Below are 26,680 nucleotides of genomic sequence, written 5' to 3' on the forward strand. Positions count from 1 at the left end.
TGTACAAACATTTGAAACTAAGTTATAAAGGTTCCGGGTTTATCCACTTTGAAAATACATTTTGCTCCAAAGGGTTCTATGAGCTTTTGTAAAGTAGGTTGCAAAAACTTGCTGTTCAGTTTACTTTCAAAGAAGATATGTTTTCTCAAAGATAAAAGAGCTCCAAAGTGATCCAGTAAGAATTTAAATAGGAGATCTGTTCTAAGTTTAGCAAAACACTAATCCTAACAAAATTGATGCACAAATAAAATACACCTTTTCTTATATATATGAGCCAAAAGAAAAAAAGCTATTTACACCAAGGATTGAGCAGAAGTAATGCCATTCAAAAATACCAGATCAAACTGCTCCCCTCACCCCACCACAAATCAGGGTATCTGGTCACCTCAGCCTTTACTTTTTCTCTCTGTTCCTCTTCTATCTCCTCTTCCTATCGTTTCACTTCTTATCCTTTGAGTCCTTCCTTCTAGTCTCCATACTCTGCCACCCCAGTTTGGATCTGAAGCCCCACTCGGTCTTGCCCTGACTCATTCTGTGCTCCAGAATCGGTTCACTTTATCCACTAGACAAACCGTCCATAAACTAATCCCAGAGCACTAGGATCATAACAGATTTAGGAAGGGGCCACGCAGCAGGGATGTGGCAGAGGAAATGCTCTCTCCATTTTCAAATCTGACAGGCTGACAATTTCCTACTCTATCCCTAAAATCTTATTCCCCATCATCCCAAACTCATTTTTCTCAAGCTGGGGGAAAACTGAAAGATGCTATTCTAGTGGAAAGAGTGGCCATTTAAGGAGGAATGGAAGTAGACTGTTGAATATGATACAGCAATCACGGGCAGCTAATCTTACACAGGGCTAATATGCCCAGACATCAGAGCCTGAAGTAAAAAAGGTACAGCTCCTCTCCTAACTCCAACATACCTGAAATACAGTATTCACATTTGAACACTCCCAACCAAAAAGACATAAACAAACTGTCAGTCTCCAAGAATAACTGAGGTAGTGAAGGGATGGATTTAGGAGGCAATTAAATCCACATAACTTGGCTTAGCAAAGGTATGCAGGTCTATGGGCTTGATAATCTACAAAGATAGTAAGATTATCATGACAGCGATCCCCCTTTCACCACAGTGGGAGAAGCAGTATGGAAGCATTACAGAAGATAATGAAAACGCTTTGCATCATGGTTTCAGGACATCTCAATTTATGCACTATTTATTACAGCCCAGTTGACTGTAAGCTCATTGTGGACAGGGAATGTACCCACCAACTCTGTTATATTGAACTCCCCCACATCAGTGCTCTGCACAGAGTAATAAAAATGATTATTGTTTACAAAATGTACCTTCTAGCATGATGTAACCTCAATACCTTTTCTTCACAATTCAGATTTAACCCTTCAGGCATATCTTATGCATTATTTTCAAAGCCGCTTCTTCCTGTGACGAAGCAGGCTTTAGGAAGGCCCACTAGTCCTTCACCTCGATCCTACCATTCTACACTGGATTCCAAATCAGTGGAGAGTATTTCTCAGAAGCTTCTGAAACACGCTGGTCAAAATGTTTCTCTTGCTTCAGTTACTTCTCCCTGGCATTTCCCTCGCTATTTATCCTCCAACAAAGGAACTCTTTATTCACTAACTCTTGAATTTGCATCTTTGGAAGGAGGAAAGGTTTATAAGGTTCATGGGTAGGTAATCATGTTGAATCCTCTCCCGGTTCTCCTCCAGTCTCTCTGTACACTCATTCTAAGTCTCTTTCACAGGCTCCTCCTCTGCTTCCCACCCCCTAACTGTGGGTGTCCCTCCAGTTCTTGGTTTCCTTTTTTCCATCTACACCCACTCCCTTGGAGAACTCATTTGCTCCCATGGCTTCAATTAACCCTACTATGTGGATGATTCCCAAATCTACATCTCCAGCCCTGATCTCTCTCCCTTTCAGTCATCTCACATCTCCTCCTGCTTTCAAGACATTTATTCTTGGACGTCCTTCCATTACCTCAAACTTAACACATCCAAATCAGAATTCCTTATCTTCCTTCCCAAACCCTGTCCTGCCCCTGACTTTCCCATCAATGCAGAAAGCACCACCATCCTTCACATCTCACAAGTTCATAACCTTGGTGTTATCCTTAATTCCTCTCTCTCATTCAACCCACTTAATCTATCACTAAATCGTGTCAGTTCAACCTTCAAAAAATCTACTCCCTCTCCAAACTGCTATCAAGTTAATCAGTCATTATCCTATTCTGCCTTGATTACTATATCAGCCTCTTTGCTGACTTCCCTTCCTCTTGCCTCTCCTCATACCAGTCAATACTTCACTCTGCTGCCTGGATCATTTTACAAAAATGGTCTGTCCATGTTTCCCCATTTCTCAAGAATCTCCAGTGGCTGCCCAACCACTTCCACATTAAACAGAAACTTCTTACCATAGGTTTTAAAGCGCTTTATCCCTTGACCCCTCCTACTTCACCTCGCTATTCTCCAACTACAACCCAGCCAGCACTTTGCTCCTCTAATGACAACCTACTCACTGTACCTTCATCTCATCGCCGACCTCTGGCCCATGTCCTGCCTCGGATCTGGAACACCCTCTCTCTCCATATCGACAGACAATTACTCTCCCCCATTTAAGGCCTTACTGAAGCACATCTCCTCCAAGACGGCTTCCCTGCCTAAGCCCTCGTTTCCTTTTCTCCCACTCCCTTCTGTGTCACCCTGATCGGCTCCCTCTATTCACTCCTGCATCAGTCCCACAGCACTTATGTACATATCTGTAATTTATTTATATTAATGTCTGTCACCTCCGGTAGACTGTAAACTCACTGTGGGCAACAATTGTGTCCGTTATATTGTACTCCTCCAAGCACTTAGTACAGTGCTTTGCACACAGTTATGTGCTCAATAAATATGACTGATTGACTGATTGTAGGGAGGCAGTATGGCCTAGTGGAACGAATGCAAGCCTGGGATTCAGCAGAACCAGGTTCTAATTGTGGCTCCTCCACTTAGCTGCTGGTTGACCAGGATCAAGTCACTTAACATCTCTGTGTCTCAGCTTCCTCAACTGGAAAATGGAAATAAAATACCTATTCTCTCTCCCTCAGACCCCATCTGATTATCTTGTACTTATTACAGCATTTAAGTACATAATACCATCATTCTTATTACTACTTGCCTAGTTTACTGTTCAGATCATTGTCTCATATTTGGAGACCCAAATCCTCAGTCTGAGAACAGAAACAACCACCACATAGATGCTCAGTGCACTTGGATTTGTACCCTTTATTCTCTTCTCCCTTAGCCCCACAAACTTGTGTACACATCCATAAATTATTTAAATTAATGTCTCCCTCCCCACTCTACACTGTAAACTTACTATGGGCGGGGAACCTTCCAACTCTGGAATATTGTACTCTCCCAAGCCCACAGTACAGTGTTCTGCACATAGCAAGCACTAAATCAATACGACTGGCTGATCTTCTTGCCTGAGTATTGTTGTCCTCTGGGTACATCAGCTTGCTTTCATTTTTACTATTCTATAGACGTTTCTGGAAGCACCATGAGATTAGAGGCAAACATAATTGTATCGATGAGACCTTTCTTTAAAACTTTCATATGTTCATTGCCTAAGATACTATGGGAAGTATACATTAAAATCAATATCTATTCCTTTTTTAACTTTGAGATATTTAAAATTAAATCTTTACATATCTTTTAAGCCCCTTAAAATATGATTAAGCATAAAACACTTTTCCCCCTTTTCAAGTATTTGTTTTTATTTGCTGGGTCTAGCATGGGAGAAAACAAGGAGAATTATCCAGATCTTGAAACTGAGCTACATGGTGTATCACAGAATAAAATTTTCAGAAACGGATTAGAAAAGTTTTCACATCTATACAGATAATTTATTCAAGGGGATACATTGTTTTTCGAAGCAAGCAATGCTCATAATGACCTAGGCTCTTTAAAAACGGATTTCCTATTAAATTTTCCCAAACCTCCTCCGTCACGGTCATTTTTACTTATGTAATTGGCCTACATACAGAAATCTTCCCAAACACGAACTGGTTCAGAACAACAATTTTGTTCTTTATTTAGGCTGCTTTTTTGAGCTGTGGAATTCATGTTTATCTTCAGAGCCTCCCTCTTCCATCTGTCTTCTCCTAATCACTTCCATTGCTAATCACTTCACTGGAGACCAGTTGGTTTCAAACCATTCCAAAAGACTTCCCCAATTTTTGATCTGAGCCACTTTGAGTTATATTTCATTTTGTGCATCCCTAAGTTGGGTATCACCCCAGCACACTGCCGATGGGTATACCCTCACCTCAGGGAATCAAGGGGTTTAAAAGTGCATGCCAATTGCAAGCCCTTGCCAATCAATACACAATGGCCAGGAAATGGAGACAGGTGGTGTAGTAAAGTGTGCCAAGGGGAAGGGCATTTGTTATCTGTCCCACTGCTGCACCGCTCAATCTGCATGCAGCAGACACTTCAACCATCCCTGGCCCCTTACCCAAGTGCAGTGCCTCAAACACACGGTGGTCCACCAGTGATGATGATGATGTTGTTTTGTTTTGCTCTGTTCTGTTTTGCTTTGCTGTCTCCCTCTTTTAGACTGTGAGCCCGTTATTGGGCAGGGATTGTCTATCTGTTGCTGAATTGTATATTCCAAGTGCTTAGTACAGTGCTCTGCACATAGTAAGTGCTCAATAAATACTATCGAATGGATGAATGAAAGGGAAAGTGATAAAAGGGAAAACTTGAAGGCTGGCTTGCACTTCTCTAACAGACATCTGGACATAGACCCACTCTGGCCTGGTGAGAATTAGAAGGGGAAAAGCAAAGGCAGCGAGAGCAGACCACGCACTCAGGAAGTTTTGAAGGGATAGGAAAGATGGATGAACAGAAGAGGGTCAAGCAAAGGATTTGTTCCTCCAAAGCTGAGTTTTCCAGAGAGGAGCCAGGAAAGAATGGGTTGGAAAAAGAGAGTATCGAAGGACAAATATAAGCCAGTTTTCTGCATGATGTCTGTTACATCAGCTCAGGCATGATAAAAAGATTATCACTTGGCTAATCTGACCCAATCTTGCTTTGTGGATTTTACTCATGCTAATACTGACCTCCCTACATGAGGTAAAATCAGCTCTTTCCTAACCTCCGTAATTACAGAAGCAAAACAACTGGAGCATTCAGTCAGTTTTTGTGCCTAACATGCCCCCTCTCTTTTTAACAGGCAAATTAAATTTTAAATAGAGGCCTTACAGTGGGGTGGGGAGGGCTCATTTAAGTGACAGCCAGACCTGCTGGTTCCTTCTGATGCCATCTTAAATGGCAAGGAACAGCACCCACTTTATTTTATGGTGGCACCAAAAGCATTCCAGTAGGTCTAGCAGTTCCCTGCAGGCTCCCATTAGCTGTCAATTTCAAATTTCATGAACATTTAACAAGCCTAGTGAACTCTGGGGATCACCAATCCAGAGTATGAAAAAAAGGGAACAGAAATGCATGTAAATCTGCCTTTAAAACCACAGCTAATATGGAGCATGTCTGCCTTTACAGGCATTCCTAAACTTCCAGGAGAGGTCCTGAGGGCAAAAAGTCCACGCACACATTATTTAGCCTGGCAAGGATCAACAGAACCCACAAATTAAATCTGGAGACCCCAGTACTTATAGAAGCAATCGCTACCCATTCAATAATTCTACATGTCAGCCTATAAAACCCCAAAGCAAAATCACTTCTGATTTATCCGGGGTTGTGGTTCTTTCTCTTACCAGTTTTAAGATGCAAATTTTATATGAGTAATGTCTCCTTTACAGTTACATAAAAAACATACATATTTCTCTAGCATGGTTTGGGGCTATTTTAACCGAACTTTAAAAATACATGGTAAATGCTCATAAAAACTGTTGCATTAGAATCCTAGTACAGTATGTATGGAGGTAAACATATTACATTCACCACACTTGAACCAGAAACTATTCAGATAGAGTTCCAAGACAAATAAAAAGGAAAAACTCATAAAACCTGGGCGGAGGGCCAATCTGCACTGCTGAAGCAATGCCATTTTAGAGACGAAGGAAGTTGGGCGGCTCATAACTTCCCAACAAATGGTGCAGGATGCTGCAATTACGTAGCTAACCTTTCCAGGGTTTTTTACCCGTTCAAATTTCAAGCAGAGCAAACTATTTGAAAAGTTCCTGAGGAAAAGCCACATTACTCTTTGGTTGCTGAAAGTGTCCTGCTGACAAGATGCACCAAAGGTCTTCCATCATCATTCTGAGTGATAAAAGAGATTATGGCCTTCCATCATCCTGCCATCTTTTCAGAAACAGCTCAAGGGCATTCTTACTAGCATCTTAACTATTTCAGAGAAATAAACTCAAACTCTCTTTATCCCCAAACTGTTCATGACCAACATTTCTTCTCTTTGAGACTTCTCTCCATATTATAAAGTGACCAGATTCCAAAACTGTATTGTTGACAGTAAGAGAGATGGGTGACTGTTCATGATTGATTCACGCCCCTCAAACTAAGGTAATTTGGGCCAATTAAGAGTAGTCATTTTGCTCGTATGTGCCATTCACTGTGACAGGGGATGAGTATTTCAAGATGCTGAAAAGCCCATGTCCTTGTCCTGTTGGATGACACCTGAAAATGAAATCAAACTAATTTTCAGTAAATAGACTTTAAATGACCTCGTTTTAAGAAGAATGCAGGTGAAGGAAAATGGGATTTGGAAAAGTACTCTCAAGTTCACAGAACTAGAGGCTACATCTGTGACAGTCAACAGTCCACAGCCTGATTTCTACAAGCACATTGATCAAGGGTCCCAGACACAATAATGGGAATGAAAGTGGAATTCTAAGCATCTCTGATTACAGTGACAAATGCCCTGCTGAAGATGATGCCATCATCATAAACAATTATGATATGACAATTATGATGTGAAGGGGGGTAATACTTCCAAATAATTAAACATATATATAATATTCACATAATTCACTCCTTTATGAAATATAGTAGAAATATCAGCTATTCTGTAGTAAAAAGTGATCAATATTTCATTAAACAGTTGAAGGATGACTCAGACAACGAAAATGGAAATATACTAAACCTGTACCATTTAGTCTTGGCATTTTAAAAAAGTCACGATAGCTGTATAAACACAAAATGCCAATCCAAGCCAGACCTTAAATTTTAGCAATTAATACACACTTAAGAAATTAAAAATTCCAAAATTCATGCTAAAGCTTTACATCCTGGACCTAAATTCTCCAAGACCACTTAAAGATTAGACTCTATGATATGACCAAAGACATTTTATTTTCCCAAAGTCATAACTGGGGGTGGGGATAAAGGAAGTAGGGAAGAAGGGAGGAAAGAAAGGTTTAGCCTTTGCCTTATCTGTGCCTCCCATCTGCCTTGCAGATATGCCTGTTCAACATGCAACCCCTCCTTGGACTTTTGGAGAAAAGAGGAGAGGGCAGAATTTGGTAGAATCTCTTGGGGACAGACGATGAGATTGGCAGCAGCCAAGGAGCACAACAATTGCCTAGTTCCAGCTCCCTAACTCACCCTAAACTCTCCCACCTTCAACCCAGTCACTATCTTCTCCTTTTCCGTCATCAAATGGCCAGAGAGTTAAGTAAGCAGAGCTGGGCTTGCCCTGTGGTCCCCAGGCCACTGTTGACCTGGAGAGACCTATCCAAGGGGGTGCTTTTTCTGGATCGAGACCCTACCCATTTTCTTTTCCTTGCAGGTCTGGGGCAATGGCTGAATGGAGGGCTGGGATTGGCTGAGCCCATCCTAGTTCTCAAAATCACAAGCCTCTTGAAAGGCTGGATGAGGAAGTGAAACTCATGGGCACCCTCAGATTGAGCCACTGGCTCTCGGGGAAAAGTCAAAGTATTTCATTCCTTATGTTTAATTTAGCACCTGAAGGAGCCCTGGGCATTTAAAATCAGAGAAACACAAACTAAGAAACAATTACATCTTAAGAATAGTTAAATCCGGCTCGAGACATACTGATGCCACAAATAATTCAATTGCTTTCTGACAGACTGATTTTGTACGTGTGACATAAAACCTTTTATTGAAAAGACCTAATTATGGAACCTCTGAAAGGAAAATTCAAGGAAATATGGCTCATATCAACAAAAGGTCCTGAATTAAAAAGAAAATGAGTTTAAAATATTAAACATCTAAAACATTACAACTTACAAAAAACAGATTGATAAAGCAAGAGTTACATATACGAAAATATCAGCACTTCAGAAGCTAGACACAAGATAAACGCACATCCTTTTCAGAAGCTTTGTACACAAGTGAAGTATTAAATAGTCTAGCAACGATGGCTATCTCAACAGCAATGGAAACAGAAAAAGATAAAGCGTGGCTTTCACAGTAGCTTACCCTTTTCTCTGACACCCCATCCTCTCCCGTAGAATCTCTCTCATCCTGTGTATCTCTCAGGGTTGGCATATGTTTTTTGTATGCTGGCTCTCTGTTTAGAGTTGTGTATCCTATGTGTTCATAAATTGGATTTATCGTCATCTTGGCAATATATTCTGCTGCCTTGGTTTCAATATACAGAGTAATCAATCCATCAGTCACCAGATCGTGGATGGACTCAAACCGTTTCTCCCCAACAAAGTGCTTGCCATCGTGGTAGAGCCTGAAGTTTCTGGTTTGATTTCCAAATCTGCCTCAATGAAATGGGAAAGACGTTTTTGAGAAAAGTATGCAAGCAAAGTCTTTTTGAAAGAGTTAAAAAGTCTGGGAGTTCTTTGTGTGTCGTCTGTTTGTTTAAATAAGCTGTGGCTGATCTCTGTGTATGGTCTGGAAAGGGAATAAAAAAAATTGCACATCTGCAACTGAATCAAGTAGGCTAGTAATCACCATCAAATAGCCAAACTTGTGCCTACTCTAAGAGGGACTTGCTCTATTTTATGCTTTTTCAGTTACTTCATCATGACTGTAAAACAGTCTTCGCAATTGAGTTTGGGGTTTGGTTTCTTTTAGCACTGATATCTCTACATTCAATTGTCTGGCACTCTGATATGACAACTTCTCATACTAAAATCAATTGGCTTAATCAATACAGAGATGTGATACAGAGGTTGACCTCTGCACCCTGATTTTTTTTAGGAAGAAGCCATTCAGAATTCCACTCTCGTGGGACCACTGCCAGAATGAAAACAATATAAGACACAAGGAAGACACTTTCATTTCTGGTCAAAGGCCAAAAACCAACCTTCTGTTAGATACCAAAGAGTCCTGGTGTTTGGCTTGTGAAACCTTGCTAAGCCAATCACTGTAAGATGCCAAATCTAAGCCATAAACTATTTGACACCAGTGATTCTACACTCTGGATTTAAGTCACATTTTAGTGCCACTTCTTAACTAGAGAGAAATACAGCTTTACCTGAATTATAATCCCTTTTTGAAAATTCAAGTATCTGTTTCCTGTTCACCTTATGAAGTGACCTTCACACGTAAATGCAAGGGATTTCAGGGAGAAGGAAACTATCGACACTTCCCAGGAAAGGATGCAGGCCCCAAATTCCTGAAGCATCTGACTCCAGTGCCGCTGGAGAGCCAAAGAGCAGTAGGTACTCCAGATGTGCATCTCTTTATGTTACCTCTCAGCTAATTTAAAGCTAAGCAAATCAGAAAAAATAAGTTCCACTTCACTACTGGATTTGGCAGGCACCTTATATGCTGTGAGTACATGAAACAAAGCTGATTAACTAAAACATTTTAAGGAAACTGAACAAATGTATGACAACACAAATATGTCCTACTTTTCAGCATGTCTAGTATATGTGATATCAACCAATCAATGGTATTCACTAAGCAATTTGTGTGCAGAGCACTAAACTAAGAACTTGGGAGTGCACAATAGATTTATAGGCAGACACAAACCCTGCCTCAAGGAGCTTACAATCTAACAAGGGAGACAGAGGCTATATTACAAATCGGGAAAGCAACAGACTCTGCGGATATGTTACTTAAGTGCTGTGGGGTATGGACTTAAGTGCATAGGTGACACAAAAGAAAGGGAGAGTATGTCTATTTTCCACAGAAATGACAGACACTCTAGAAAGAATTTCTGAACAAATCCAGCAGAATCCAACCAATTAGCTGGAGAATGTGAAATTACCTCAAAGCACAGAGAACTATAATAACAGCAGAGTTAAAACAGAGGGTGTTACAACAAACATAAAGGACCCACTCTAATAAAGAATTTAAAGTGACTACCCATGCAAATGTTTCTTCAGAACTGTCATGTGTTCTCCATTTTTCCCACTAACTATATTATTAATCTACCAATAAATGTGTTTGGAAATTTTGTGAAAGTTTCTTCATCTTTGGAGATGAGCTTTCTACCTGCTCACGTAACTTCCCAAAGACCTCTTAATGAACTGAAAGTAAAAAAAAATGTAGCTGCTTTTCAACATCCTCCAATTTTTTAGAAAACTAAAGAGCAAACGCTTCGACAAGGCTACCCTTCAAACATTGCCTCACTGTAGGCTCCCAAACAATTATATATATTGAGCGCTTACTATGTGTAGAGCACTGTACTAAGTACTAGGGAGAGTACACCTCCAGGCCTTGATTCCTTGATCTTTCCCTTTGCTTTCCTTGGCATTCCCACTCCCTTCAAATAATAATAGTGATATTTCTTAAGCTCTTACTTTACGCCAAGCACTGGACCAAGCACAGTGAGGTAGACATAATCAGATCAGACACCACCCCTGTCCCACATGGGCCTTACGGTAGCTCTGGCCATCTTCAAATCCCATCTCCTCAGGTTGCTTTCCCTGAAAAATTTCCACCATCTCAAGCTGTGCATACCAACAGGCCCCCTTAGAGCTTATCTATACAGCCATCCTTAATACTTAGATAAATTCAGTCACTTGTTTATACCTTATGTCTACCCATACTGCCCCAATTACCAGCTACGTCCTTGGTGGTTCTTCCTTTAACCACTATTTGAAAATAATTACTGTCTGCCCATCTCCCCCATTAGACTGTAAAGTCTCTAAGGGTAGTAACTTATTTACCGTGCCCTTCCAAGCATTTAGTATAGTGTTCTGCACACAGCAGGCGTTCCATAAGTAAAATATTTCAATCAAAAGATGCAATTACTCTTGATCGATAGCATACATCATTTTATGGCTGATATACAGAATGTAGTTTAGAGTGAGAAATCATTTAAATAAGTCAACAGGCAGATGCCACAATCTGACTGATAATGGAGGCTATCTTATTGAGGATAAAAATACAACTGAGATTTGATAGACTTTCTACATTTATATATAATATGGAAACGTAAATGAATACTAAAAATGTAACTTCTAGAGACGAAGACAGTGTCAAGCTTCTCAAAGCCCTGCCAGTAAGTACAAGCAAAAGTCTTAGCAACAGCCTTCAGAAGATAGTTGCAAAATGTGAAGAGTCAAAGAGTACATCTAAAGTGCCATTGTTTTGAAAAGGTCCAAAAACAAACCCAACTTGATTACGTGTATCTACCCCAGGGCTTAGTACAGTGTCTGGCACAGAGTAAGAGCTTAACAAATACCGTAAAAAACCCCCCCAAACAACAGCAACAAAAATCTCTTGTTCTATCTTTAAGAAGTAAAAAGGGCAGATCAGTTTACAATGCCTAGCTCAAGGAGAATAAACTAACCAAATTAGTTAGATGTCCCAAATCAACATTCTATTTTAATTAATTATATCTTTAAAATATATAGAGAGAGTTTTATAAGTACATATGGAGACTACAGATAATCTTTTCTACAAACTTAAACTACTTAAATTGCAGGTTTCTCTAGCTGAGTGGAAACATACTCTCTCAATTTCACATGGCTATGATACAGCAAAAGAGTATGTTATACCCAAAACAGCACTTCTGTTCATTCCATATGATTTCTAAGGTTAACTAGGCATATTCTCCTTCATTAGGTCAATTCATTTTCATATATACCCTTATTGAACAGTAAATCTGGAGACAAATAGTAGGGTGAACTCATTTCATGTGGATCAATGATCTATATGCTCAGTAGCACCACACAGTACGGAAGACACAAGTCTTTCGATTTCTTTATTTTAAAAATTGGACTATCTTTGAGACAGCTTTAGATATGGCTTGACATGAGCAAATTATCTAGGTAATCACAGTTTAAAAATACACTTTGGCTTTAATTATATCACTACCATGACCTATCTGAATTAGATCTGGCCTAAAAACAAAAGTTAAGAATCTTACAAGATAACATATATGCAAAAATGTGCATTAAAAATGGTCATATTTGGTGTAGTGTGGTCTCTTTTTTCCAAAGTAGCTAAATCTCAAATATTACTATCCCATATTTATTCAGCATTCTACATGCAAACCTTGTTCTCAGAGAGCTACAATTTCTGAAGACCACCAGACAAGCAAACAGAAATACAAGTGATCTTTTTTAAAACATTCTGATAAGACTTGTAACAATGATTTCTTTTCTAAAATTTCTAATCATACCATTTCTTCCTTTCACTTATTTCTCCTATAATGTCTTTTAATAAAAACAATCAGGTGGCATGTTTAAAGGGTTGTGTTAATTTTGAAAAGTTACGTTTCTGTGAAGTTGCCCTTTCTTACAGCAGTAAGGAAGATTTAAAAAAATGTAGGACTCCAGTGAAATACTAGTGCTTAATACTAGTCACTCATCTGCACGGGCCTCATTCCTATTTACTGACTTCCAATCAGCAATGTATTGAATTGTTAAACGTGCAAGGATCAAGCATCTTTTCCTCCATTCACTATTGTCAAAGACTAGCATTCATTACATTTACATTTTATGCTATTTGCTTTTTTCCCCCCTTAACAACTCATTTTCAAATAACCATTCTGGTCTCCAAGAAGCAAATCCCTCCACAGAGTTCTACCCAGCACAATTCTCTTTTCTCCAGAGAGGTACTCAACCCTTAAACAGAATAGAAAAACTCTTGCTTGAATTGCTACCTCTGTACATAATTACTACTTTCTAGAAAGACTATCTGCTTCTCCACCAATTCCCAGGCTTGGTTTTCATTTTTTTAAAAAGCAGTGGAATGTTGTGCCCAGATACCATTTGGGAAAATTACAAGACATAGTGCTAGCCTCCCAGTTCTGAATAGGAACAAAAAACCCTTTACACTGCTCCTTTCGTTTTAACCACATAGGAACGGAACATTTGTGTTACTACATTTTTTTTCCCTACAAAATGAGAGAGGGAGAGATAAAAGGACAGCCTTTGGAATTTTACTTCAATATTTAACAAGTAGTAAGTGTGATTTGATATTCAAGAATTTAGTAGGCTCTTTTCAGAGAGGACCTTCAAACTAACAGCTGTTTTCTGTTTAAAAAGCAGAAAACAGAGGGTATACAACACGCTCATCTAAGAAAAACAATAAAATGCTACAAACGTTTCCAGAAGTCAATCTACAAAATGGGGTTTGGCTTTTTAAAAACATCTTCTGGAATTTGATGGCTTTTTTAAACAAAAAATATGCAAATCTAACTGAAATATTTAATCAATTTTAGGAACATCCGGGTAAAGAGCTAGAGAGGTATCAATATACATTCTCTAAACCAGTGCTTCCCCAAATCTTTTTTTATCCCAACCCACAACAGACACCAGTGGTGAGTGAAGCCCTCCCCGATCTACCCTATTCCCCCAAATCACAAAACCTTGCAAGTTGGGCCAAAAAAGTATTGGGTGTATCCTGGGCTCACTCTGTGTTTGTGTGAGAACATACTCAGAAGTATGTTCGAAAGTATGCTAAAAAATCTACCATATTGGCCCTCAAGATTGTCAGAACATTTTTCTGAGATGCCACGCTAAACTGCTCAGCTTAACTGTCACGTAACTATTAGCAGACTAGCCAGAGGTTAACATCACACCTAGAAATGTTTTCTTTCCTGAGAATTACAACTAAGTCTTTTGTGGAAAAGTGGCATCTTTGTTGTCATTTCTTTAGCGATGTTGAACATGGGAAAATGCCAGGTTTTTGGTGTTGTTTTTTTAAATGTAAACTCATTTTCCTTCATCTAAGCCAGGCTCCTCACTCCCAAACCAACCTTCTAGCTGTATCTCACTGTCAACTCTCTCGCTTCCATCTCCTCACTTAAGCTGTCCCCCACAGCTTGTCCCTACATAAGACAGACCTCAGCTGAACCCACATTCAAAGACCTCTTAAAAATCCCTCCACCTCTAGCAAGGTTTTCTCAATTAAATTTCCCAACACCACATCAGGACTCATGCCTTTTATGCACACTCAATTTGTTTATTTTGACCATTCTAGTTTTGAATATTTTTATGAGCATCTTCCCCATTAGAGGGTAAGATCCTTGGGGACAAGAATCATGTCACTTTTTTATTCTGTATTTCCCAAGGGCCTAGTGCAATGTACAGCACCAAGTAGATGTTTAATAAATGCTGCCACTTCTGTTATTCAACTCTGGGCATGGAAACAAAATCACACACACACATACAAACACACAACAAAAAAACAAAAATTAGGACTCAATAAAAGATTGTGCCTGCCCACAATTTTTGGGATAATTTTATTTTCTCCATGAGAATTTAATATAAAGCATTCTCTATCTAAATACACTTTCAATCCAGGAACAGGATGTATCACCAAGATGACTAAGAAGTATAAGCATTAGAAGTTTGTAAGGAAGTTGGTGGGGACTGGAGGCGGGGCTGGGGGTGGGTGGGTCATCTCATCCATCCACCTTTCTCGAAGCAGACATGCTCCTACGCTCTTATTCCAGATAGTTTTATAAAGAAGTGGATTCTGCAATCCTTCTTGGCAGTGCGTTCCAGAATCCAACAACCCAGCAAGTGACAGACTTGTTGAGTGTCCTACTGTACAGTTGGGGAGAACATTAGACAATTTCATATTCTATAATCTCAAGTATATTTACAAAATGCTGGAGGTTGATTCTGGAACAGAGGATGGCAATTTCCATTCATTTAGTATTATGTAATCTGTTAGGGAAATGCTCTGGAACAAGTAACGGGGAGGTTGTAAAGTCTAGCAAAGACTGGAAGTTAGGAGAATTAGTTTCTAAATCTCAGCTCTGTCATGTGACCTAGGAAAAGTTACTTAAGCCATCTTAGCTTCAGTTTCCTCTTAGATTGTGAACTCCAGGTGAGGCAGTATCTATATATGCTCTAAATATTTTCTCCATTGTTTAGGCCAGGGCAAGTGCTTAATAAATACTATAATTACTTATTTTCTATCTTGTGATAGAGCGCTATACACTGGCAACAGCTGTTGCTATGTAGTGGTGGTTGTTTGGGGCACAGAGTGGTGTAATCATGTTTGGTTCTTCTGCATAAAAAAGTTGAGAACCCCTGTTCTAGGGTCCTTCTGACACCTGGTTGGAGCCCCAACCTGGGACTGGTTCTAAGAGTCCAGTCACAAACATAAAAGAGGCTCTTGAGTTTTAGTAGACCCTTTCACACACCCTCCCCAGGGCCTTCAAATCTCTGTCTAGGCAAGAGTCACACCAAGGTAAGTTTTGTTTTGTTCTCTGTCTCCCCCATTTAGACTGACCCTGTTGTTGAGCAGGGACTGCCTCTATCTGTTGCCAAATTGTACATTCCAAGCGCTTAGTATAGTGCTCTGCACACAGTAGGTGCTCAAAAAATACAAATGAATGAATGAATAATGTCTTCCCACCTTTCCAACCTACCCTGGCCCTTGATTTTTCTAGTCGCTCTCATCTAGACAACCCCAGTTCACAGTGAGGGTTGTTGTCCCCAACTCTGTTTCCCAGAGGTCTCCGTAAGTAAGTAATATGAAAATCCGTGGTTGGGTTGGAAATCAGGTAAAACTATGCAATTCCTATGAGACTTTGTTCAGGCTCTCAGTGACATCTAAAAGTAAATGCAAGCCTTACAGATATCCAAGGATGACTAATAATATGTTTGGAGATTCCTAAATAATTATGCTTTATGACACAATGTGCTAATGTCTGTCTTCCCCTCTACACTGTAAGCTAGATCCAACTGATATATCTAAATATAAATTCATAAATCCAACTGGGCCCATCATTATGAAATAATCCTCAGCAGTCCCATCTGCTATACATCTTCTATGAGGTCCTGAAAGGGTCAATCACTACAATGAAAGCCAGAAAACTGAATAGGGCAGTAATAGTTGTGGAGACAGTACTTACTTATAAGGAACTTACTGGGTGCAGAGCACTAAACTAAGCACTGGGAAAACACACAGCCAAGAGTTAGTCATAGTCCTTGGTCCTCCAGAGTTCACAAACTAAAAATAAGGTGGGGAATGGTTTGGAGACAGACACAATGAGGTGAGGTAGAGAGAGAGAGAGAGAGAGAGAAGAATCAGGAGAGTGTGAGAAACCAATGAAAGATGAAAAGACAGAGAGAAAGAAGGACAAAGAGTGAACGAGAGAAAGGGAGAGAAGGAAGAGGGGCAAAAATTGGAGAGAGCATTGCAGGAAAATAATGAAATTAAAAAATAAACAAGGAGAAAGGTTAAGCATCTGAAAACAAGATAGAAAAAAATTAAAAGGGAGCAGGCTAGACATACAGAATATAGGGGAAAATGATATGCAGGAGGGAGGAAGAAGTAGTAAAAGGGGACAAGGACAACCAATTAGAACATGGAGAGAGCAGGGTGGGAAAGCAATGACTTGCGAAAGGAGAATGAGAAAGGGAAATGTGACGTGGCCCCAAGATGGGACAAGACACACAGAAAGGGTTCTGTGAAGATGCCAGGCAGGTGGCAGAATCAATCAGACAGTGGCACTTATTGAGTGCTTACTATGTGCAGAACACTGTACTAAATGCTTGGGAGAATGCAATACAACAGAATTAGCAGACATTTCCTGCCCATAACAATGCCTTATATGACTGGCAGATGTCAATCACAGGGGAGGCCACACCATGTTGCTTCGTAATTCAACGTTTTCAATTCAGGATTGGTAGAACTGACAGTATGCCTAAACAAATTTGTAATCCAACCAAATCCCTCTTTTATGAAAATCACACCCACATGGAGGTGGAACAGAAAGACAGGAGTACAAAAACGGGTAGACGAATAAGTCAGAGACACATAAGCTGAGAATAACAAAAAGGAAGAGAAATATTACAGGCATAGAGGGATGGGGAAGAGAAAAATGATGGAAAAATTCATTAGGAAAGGAGGAAAAGGGAGAGACAGGGAGGGAAAAATGGAAATCTATACTAACAAACTGTCAAAATTTGGAGCTGTTTGGGAGAGGAAGATTTTTTGCACGGGTCTTATGATTGCATTTTACAGAACTATATGGAAGATTTAACCTTTGCAGACAGTGTCAGAACAGAGCAACAAGGATTGGGATGTAAGAGTCATAGAGGCTTCATCAGATCAAAATGTGCTTTATGACCTAGTTGCAGATGGATACTGCGAATAGAAAACTGTCAAGCACAGTTATAGTAGAGAATAATAATAATAATGATGATATTTGTTAAGCACTCTGTGCCAAGCACTATTATAAATACTGGGGTATATACAAGATAACAGTTCCTATCCCACATAGGGCTCACAGTTTTAATACCCATTTTACAGATGAGGGAATTTAGGCACTAAGAAGTGAAGTGACTTGACCAAGGTCACACAGCAGACAATTGGCAGAGCTGGGATTAGAACTCAGATCCTTTTGACTCCCAGGCCCATGCTCTATCCACTAGGCCATGCTGCTTCTCAGAGTAGCAGGCTGAAGAATTTCTTAAATAAGAGGGTGATGCCCCAAATGGTAGCTGGTTGCTTCCTACTCTTTTTTCAAAAGGATGCACAATAATGGAAACAGAAAAAGGAAAGAGTTCTTAGAAATTTTCAGTAAAATATCTCTGAGAAATAGAAGGATCATCATCATGATAATGATTATGATGAAAGAACAAAGACACAAATCACCAACATCCCCATAGCAACAAAAACAAACTCCTTAAATCAGGACAAAGACTTCCTCTCAGAGAAATGACTACTAGTGGTGTTAGATTGACTTGAGGGTCCAAAAGCCTTTATAGAGTGAACCACTCTTTAAAAGGAGACACTTGTGTGGACTGGGGCCCTGTCAACGGGATCTTCCAAGGAATGTTCTTGGAAGAATTCCCTTTCTCTCCTTCAACCTATCCCACCTCAGACCATAGGACTGAGGTCTAGGAGACTGAAGGTTGAGCAGAACCAGAGGAAATGCTCAACAGAGAGTATCACAGTCAAGAATGGCTGCAGGATAACTATTGAATGTATGAAACATACAGACTTCAAATTTAGTGGCTTGGTGACAAGGCAGCACACACTGAAGAATTACTGGAGATTGGCAGCATGTAAAAATGAGATGGAAATCGGTGGAGAGGCTTCCTTCCACTGCCGTGAGGGGTCTGACTAACCTGTCAAAGTGATATTCCCAGCTGCACTACCAGTAAGACCAACCTCCAATCCCTATTCTAGGCTGCCTGGCTCATCAATCTTGGATCTTAGGTCTGAAAATCCAACAAAAGTATTTACTGAATGTTTACTGCATGCAGAACACTGAATTAAGTGCTTGGGAAAGTACAGCGTTGGTAGGCATGATCCCCTCCCCACTGGGAGTTTTTATTTATATTGGTGTCTTTCTCCCCCTTTTTCTGGACTGTAAGCTCATAGTGGGCAGGGAATGTGTCTATTGTTGTATTGTACTCTCCCAAGAACTTAGTTCAGTGCTCTGCACACAGTAAGAGCTCAATAAGAACAACTGAACGATTTTTATTTATTTTGATGCTTGTCTTCCTTTTTAGGAAGTGAGCTCTGTTTTACTGTCTATTGTTGTATTGTACTCTCCCAAGTACTTAGTTCAGTGCTCCGCACACAGTAAGAACTCAATAAGAACAACTGAATGATTTTTATTTACATTGATGCTTGTCTTCCTCTTTAGAAAGTGAGCTCTGTTCTACTGTAAGCTCCCAAGCAGTTAATACAGGACTCTGCACACAGTGGATGATCAAATACCATTAATTGATTGATTCTAACCTTTTGAGAATCAAAAGGCAGCTTATTTTTACTTTTACTAAACCTTTATAATTGAGTAAAATTTGAGTTAAGATCCAGATTTTCATCAGTCAGCAGCTACCAGAATAATGTACCTAGATGTTTCTAAGTAGGTTCATTTGATGTACTGAGAGAGCTTACCCTTAGCACTGGTTTCTAAAAAGCATAACAATGTTAAGATGATTGTTGGTCTTAGGGCATTTTTCAGCTTTATTGCATATTCTCCTGTATGAAACAGAGAGGTGTGGTAAACCTCCATGTGAAAGTTTTCCATTATTCCTCAGAAAAATCCCACTGGGTTTGCAGTAAGTTTTGCTATATGACCTAATAACAGTAACTGTGGTTTATTCAGTGCTTATTGTGTGCCAAGCACTATACTAAGCACTGGAATAGAAGCCTCATGGCCTAGTGGATAGAGCATGGGCCCGGGAGTCCGAAGGACCTGGGTTCTAATCCCAGCTCCGCCACTTGTCTCCTGTGTGACAGACAGCAAATTTTGGCAAAACATACTTAGGAAAAATTTGAGGTTCAAGTTTGAATGTGTTGTCAAGGCCCAAATAAGAAGCTGGTACAGCCAGGATTACATATGCGCTTTGGTAGTTTTTCGTAAAAATATGTATTTCTCTATGTTGCGTTACAGACTTCACATTTGATTTGAATAATTAAAACAGCAGAGACTATTTCACCCTAAATCTCAGGAGTAAACTGATTAAAATACTACAACTGATTACCTAACACTCTCTAGATAAACTCATTTTACCACTTACTCTTATCCAAGGGCAAGGCCCCATTTGTTAACAAAATAGGTGATCTATAATCTCAACAAAGAAAAGGAGAATTAACTAAAAAAAACATGTCCTGCAGAGCCTTATTTCCATCCATTCCAGATATGCAACACTAAAGCCTTTAGGAAAGGAAACCATGGTAACTAACTAAATCTGCTGCAGTAGTTATCAACTCTAAAGAACACAGAGTACCATCACACTTCAACGCCTACCACTAGTACAATCTCTCCCTACTTCCTTTTATCCTCCTTCTAATCATTAAATAAGTTTTCTACAGCAACAACAAAAAATTAAACCTGGAATAGGAAGCGTTTCTTACTGTTATGTCTGTAATTCTCTGCTTTTTACCAGAGACTGCTTTGCTGACTTACAAAATTAAGTCAGCTTGATATCCTGAGAATTAATTAGGACTCACTGGTTCTTTTCAATCATTAGGGACAGCTAATTTACATTAGAATATAAATATCATTTTCTTATACTGGTTTCTGATACAGTTGAAATATTTTTCTTATTAATTTCTAAAAACTTTTGCTTCAAGATTACAAATATTCATGACATTTTTCAGTCAGACATAATCTCAAATCAATTGCTGCTTAAGAAGAACATGAGAAAACGTGGTTAGCCTTACGTAATCTTTATTAAAAATAGATACTTTTTAACTTTTACTGACAATCTTTCTGATCTTTTTAACAAAATCGTAGTTAATTTAAAAAAAAATCAGTTAAGTCCCTGTGATCTCAATTTTGTTTTTTGTTTTTAAAAATTGGGGCAATAAAGATTTAACTCTGTATTTTCTTTCCTAGATCTGATCGAAATGAGGATGAATTATCCAGCCACCTTCTCCCAGCACCCCCGGAAAAGTAAAAGAGGAAAGACAGCATCTCTTTGGATTTAACTTGCGGCTTTAAATCTCTCAATATGTGCGCACTGTGGAACAGAAGGACCTGCATTTTGAACAGACAAAATTGTTTTAAAGTAAGACTGTGGTGACTGTGGGAGTGCAAAATTAAGAAGGAGCTGGGTCTTCTGTAAATCTGATTGCATTGGATCAGTCTTCCCTCTCTTTCTGCAGGGACTGCATGCCCAGCAAAAATCATCACTGAGGATAACCCTTCACAGAAACATCATTTGCCTGCCAACATGTAAAAACGGGCCCTTCATTCCACAATTAATGAAGGCCTCACTGCAGAGAGGGACCAAGAGAGTGGCGGAGCTCCCAGATCTGACAGTATGCCAGCTGAGATCTGCAGACAGGGACGGGATGCCCTGCAGAGTTGTTGGCAGTCCAGTACTATGTCCAGTCTCTGGTGAGAGCTGTTCAAAACAGCTAAACAGTTCTGCTGAAAAGTGACAAGGGAATTGCAGGGAAGGAAAAGGAAAACTACCTTCTGCTGCCTCATGACTATACAACATCTGTATGGGATGGCCACTTTGTTCTCTTGACAGGGGAGAGAAAGACCTAAAGTGCCTCATTTTTCACTCTCCAGGTGCTTATCAGTGAGGAGCCTCATCTTACCTAGCTCCACATGGATAAACTGAAGGGGAGATGGGCCACGGAAGTGAGGACTGATGATCTACTGGGTCATTTTCTGATGAAAAATATCCTAGTTTGTGGTTTTAAATCTTTGAATTTTCTTGCTTTCTTAGCCACCTTATCTCTCAATAAGCAGATGTGTAATCAGAGTTTTATAATTCTTCAAAAGACTCAAGACGTTTACCTTTCGGACTGTGGCCAGAATCCACACCACTTTTATTCCGTTTACTTGCCTGGGCTGGTGAAGGGTGAATATAGCATTCTGGTTATTTTTGCCATGGGGCTCTTTCCTAACATTAGTCACCTGCACGAGTTCGTCCTCAACATACTGAATACTGAGGTTGTGTCAGGGGATTTCAAGAACAACAGCGTGGCCCAGTGGAAAGAGCCCAAGCTTGGGAGTCAGAGGTCATGGGTTTATATCCCGGCTCAGCCGCTTGTCTGCTGTGTGACTTTGGGCAAGTCACTTAACTTCTCTGAGCCTCAGTTACCCCATCTGTAAAATGGGGATGAAGAGTGTGAGCCCCACGTGGGGCAACCTGATCATCTTGTATCCTCTTCAGCGCTTAGAACAGTGCTTGGCACATAGTAAGCGCTTAACAAATGCCATCATTATTATTATTTCAAAGATGCCACCATTATTGTCACCTTTAAGAAGAGAAGGGAGAGTGCTGACTACAAACTCTCTCTGGCATTTCATTGCTCTCCATCCCTGGCAGAACCTTAGCTGGACTCCCCTGGACTAACCATTGCAAAATATCATTAATCATGAGTTCCTAGAATCAGAGTAGAAGAGTGGGACCCAGTGGAACATAGTAAATGTGATTTTTGCTAAACAGACTCGGAAGAAATTCAGGGCCCAACAGAAGGTGCTCAGAGTCCTTACAAAGCATTCACTATCATTAGTAGACCTGGGTTCTGACAACCGTGCTAGGCGAGTCAGGTGAGGAGAATAGCAGACAAGACACCCCAGAAAAATTAGCAAGGTGGTGAGCTGAAAAGGGGCAACTCTACTCAGAGTATACAGGACAAATACTTTCAGGGTGCAGTGATGAAACAAAATCTCAAACAATGTGGCACAGCAGAGAAAAGTAGAAAACAAATTAGCCTGGTGTGCACCTGTCAGTATTAGATGAACGTCTTGGAGTAGGGATATTGGAAAGATCATCGACATAGAGGAGGAAACAAAAAGAGTGTCAGGCCTTGAGGGTAACAGTGCAACAATAGAAAGGGACAGTTCTTACATTCACTAGCAGAAGCCACATTCAGTGATGCATTGGTCTTAACACACCCACACCAATTACCTTTTTAAAATTCTCATGATCATTAGTGTCAACTTTAAACCTGAAAAATAGATACAATGTAACTTCTTCACGGATCTGAGTGCCAGAAAGTATTCCAAGGAGACTTCCAAGAAGTGGAAAGTAATTGGAGAGGGAGGAAGGCAGAAACCAAAATCATTTTTCCCTTGCCACTTGATGGTTCCTTTAGGAATCACCTGAACCCAGGAGAGGATGAAGTTTTTGAAAGACAGTAGTTGATTTACAGAGTCCTCAAATGGCTCAATGAACTTCTCTGTCCCCAACTCCCCCAGATCAAGAGTTCATTCAGAACCAAGGGATTTTTGCACTGGGCACACCCAGAGAAGCATTTCCCCCAGGGCTCTCAAACAGGACCCAATCTGCCTGACAAATCATTTGTAATTTTTTATGATTTTGTTTATAAGCATCAAATTCATTTAGAAACTGACAATAATGACCTGGATTATGTTAAATAATCAAAATGTGACCCAGGAGGGGTCTCCAATGGCCTAAAATAAGTCTCTAAAAATGCCCTAGTCTTATCCTAGACCTATAAGTTACAGTAAACATCTCTTCCATCAGTGCCATTTTGTCCCCCCCACCCCAATTTAAAGAAACTAAAATGAGTTGGATTCATTGGAAATGACTCTGGTGGTGGCTAAAGCTGAGTTACATTCCATTCCTTAAATAGCTGCAGGCCCAGCAAGGGAATGAGTGATCCCTAAATAGGCTATGCTGCTCCTTCAAGCATTTTGGATAGAAAAAAAGAGAAGAAAAAAAAATCCAAAAAAATAGCATGACTCATTTGTCAGATCTACACAGCCAAAATAAAACAAGGAATTGAAAATTTCTCCAGGTGACTCACACCTACTGAATAATTTGGGTAAAGGGGGCTAAGACTACACCTGAATCACCTGGATAATTGCTTCAAATTCTCCACTTCGGCTGTTGAAGTCTGAAGATAGACTGCTTCAAAAATGATTGAGAAATACTGAAGAAGTTAGGCAACATTTTGCTGCTAGATGGTTTTTGTATCCACTTGGTGAGGCATTTACGAGTTTGATGAGGCGCCTTTTCCAGCCCCTCCCTCACTGGAGGGTGAACTTTTATTCCCCAAATCAGGGGGGCTACTCAGACATTGAAGGTACTGCCCAAAAGAGTTACTGCCTGATCTGCAATCACACAACTAGTATTTTCAACTGCCCACCAGTATAGGACTTCTGCTTAATGGTGTGCCACTGTCAGGTGGACAAGTGCTTGAGATATTTTCCTATCAGTGGTGATGGTTTATGCAAAATCCTCCACACTCTGTTGCCTGGTCCCCCGGCGACTGGTACTGCGAGACAGCTGGCAGGGCAGTCTTACTATTTCCTGTAGGTAGGGAGAAGCAGCTGGGTTCCCTGCAAGTCAGAAGGCTTGGGCCTATTCCAGACTCCACCATTTGCCTGCTGCCTGGCCTTAGGCAAGTAGCTTAACTTCTCTGTGCCTCAGTTTCCTCATCTGAAAAATGGGGATTAAATACCTGTTCTCCCCATGTAGAAGGACTGCATCTAATATGACTATATTGTATTCACCTCAGTGCTTGGCACATTGTGAGCACTCTACCACAATTATTTTTTGATGGGATTTCCTTACTTCTACTGCAATCTGCAGAACAAGAGCCACTGTTTAGCTAAAATGATTGATATTTTACCAGTGGAACTGGACAGTCTGAATATAAAACAAGCAAGGAGATATTTTAAGTCATATGGGGATAACAATGTCAGCACTCTCAAGGACCAAAGGCAGGAATATGAAAACTGCTAACTCTGAAGGAGGCTACAGCTAACCCCAAAGGGGTTACGTATATTGCATCCAAACCAGTTTCAGGCAATTCTCAAGCAATCGTGAGAAGAGCTCTGCACACCTACAGTTTATGTATCAGAGCCTGCAGATATCCACACAAATGTTGCAGGTGTAATTAACCATGCAGATAAAATTGTTTTGGATGAAGGCTGGGTACAGGTGCAAGACCTTGGATTTTTTGATCGGGTGCAGTAATGTAAATATGCAGAAGCTCCTCAAAAGCACTCATCTCTGCCTCATTTCTCCTGCCTAATTCACAGTTTACAGGAACTCAATCCAATCCCCTTTATCCCTCTGTCCCATCTCATCAAGTTGCCTAGTGGATATAGCACAGGCCTTGGAGTCAGAAGGACCTGGGTTCTAATCCCAGCTCTGCCACTTGTCTGCTGTGTGACCTTGGGCAGGTCGCTTCACTTCTCTGAACCTCTTATCTCATTTGTACAATGGAAGACTGTGAGCACTATGTGGGAAATTAGCTTGTACCTAGCCAAGCGCTTAGTACAGTACCTGGCACAGAGTAAGCACTTAAATAATCCTAAAAAAGAAAGGTTGAGCCACTCACTAATGGGCCACTTACTTTCAAGTTTATTTCATATGAAATTCTGATTTGGCTCATTACAAACAATACTTTTACTTTTAAAGTGGTTTGTGAAGAAAACAGATTAGGAGATATCACTAAAAATACTTAGTCCTGGTGGTTATTAGAGAAACCAACTTCATTTTATGAAAAACACATTATTTCATAATTTCACACTCTAGGGATCACAACATTCTTGAAACCCAACTAGAGCTAGGCAGTGTGAGCCTCTTAATCTTTTCACGTGTTCTTACAAACTCATAGAAATGGATACGGAAGGATGCTAGAGTTTGAAATTTCCTCAAAAACCAGGACACTCATCCATCTTGGTGTTCTCCCACAGTGAATGAAAGATGGTGCAGGACCAATGAACAGATTGTGTGCTTATATCATTTGGGTTTTCCTGCCACCATTCCCTAAAAGCACGGTATCACAGGCTTCTCACTTTATGTACTAAAATACAATTTTCATATGGTCCTTGGTCCACAATTCTTCACATGGAGATGTTTTAAAGGAGTAGGAAAGCTGACTGAAAACATGACGTATAGTCAAATCTCTTGTCATTTGTGATAAAATCCTAGAAATGAGGGTTTTCAGAAAAAGTTTATCTGATGCATGTTAAAAGCATTTTAAGTAATTAATTTTAAGGCAGCTGAAACTATGAAGAAAAACTGGAAGAATATAAACATCTCAAATAACTTTAAAGCTGTCAGGCCAAATTTTACAGATGTCCAGCTAGTGTATCATTAACCTAAAGGCAACTCAACTGTACACTGAATGGATGTGCAGTATGAGACTCAGTACACCTGAAAGCTACATGGAAACCAACCAGAGTAGAATCCTTCATATATTTCAACCAAAGCATCTGCTGCCTAAACAATCCCAAGCCGATGGACACCCAATCTTAAAGGAGAGGTTGTCCACTAGGGCCCATGTGGCTGAACTTGGCTCTGAATTATTTTGAACTGAGGATGGCAGACCACACCTTCTGTTTTCTGTAAAATGTTCTAAATCCAATAGTTCTAAATCCAACCTTGAACTTGGGTTTGCACCCTTCATTCATCCCTCCCTCAGTCCCTCAGCCCTTAAGTGCCTATCTCCCTCAGCCCTTAGGTGCATGTCCGTAATTTACTTATGCCTGCTAATGTCTCTCTTCCCCTCCAGACTGTAAGCTTCTTGAGGCCAGGGAATGTGTCTACCAACTCTGTTAAATTATACTCTCCCAAGCACTTGGTACAGTGTTCTGCATAGAGTAAGCGTTCAATAAATACGACTGATTGATAATCCAAGCACAAGGGTACTTAAGCTCCCCCGACTTCAGCCACCAAAGCACATACTACATATCATTAAATTCTTCTGCTTTCCCTTATCCGTAATTTATTTTAGCATTTGCCTTTCCACCTACTGCCTACCTACAGAACTTAAGCTCCTTGAGGGCAGGGAACATGCCGTCACCTACTGTACTCTCCCACACACTTTAGTACAGGGGTCTGCACCAAGTGCTCAAATATCATTGATTGATTAAGTGGGAACAAGATGTGCTG

At 40.1% G+C, this 26,680-nt stretch overlaps 1 protein-coding gene across 2 annotated transcripts in view; it reads right to left on the reverse strand.

The window, feature by feature from the left end:
• CHN1 (chimerin 1) overlaps positions 1 to 26,680 on the reverse strand; it is a 148,535-nt gene that overhangs the window by 70,302 nt on the left and 51,553 nt on the right. For both annotated transcript variants that reach the window (XM_029072276.2, XM_001514859.4), the window contains one exon: positions 8,427 to 8,715. In XM_029072276.2, coding sequence (XP_028928109.1) covers positions 8,427 to 8,715 — 289 coding nt within the window. The remainder of the gene's footprint in view (positions 1 to 8,426; positions 8,716 to 26,680) is intronic.

The sequence above is a fragment of the Ornithorhynchus anatinus genome, chromosome 9, assembly GCF_004115215.2.
Source record: "Ornithorhynchus anatinus isolate Pmale09 chromosome 9, mOrnAna1.pri.v4, whole genome shotgun sequence".
Lineage (NCBI taxonomy): Eukaryota > Metazoa > Chordata > Mammalia > Monotremata > Ornithorhynchidae > Ornithorhynchus > Ornithorhynchus anatinus.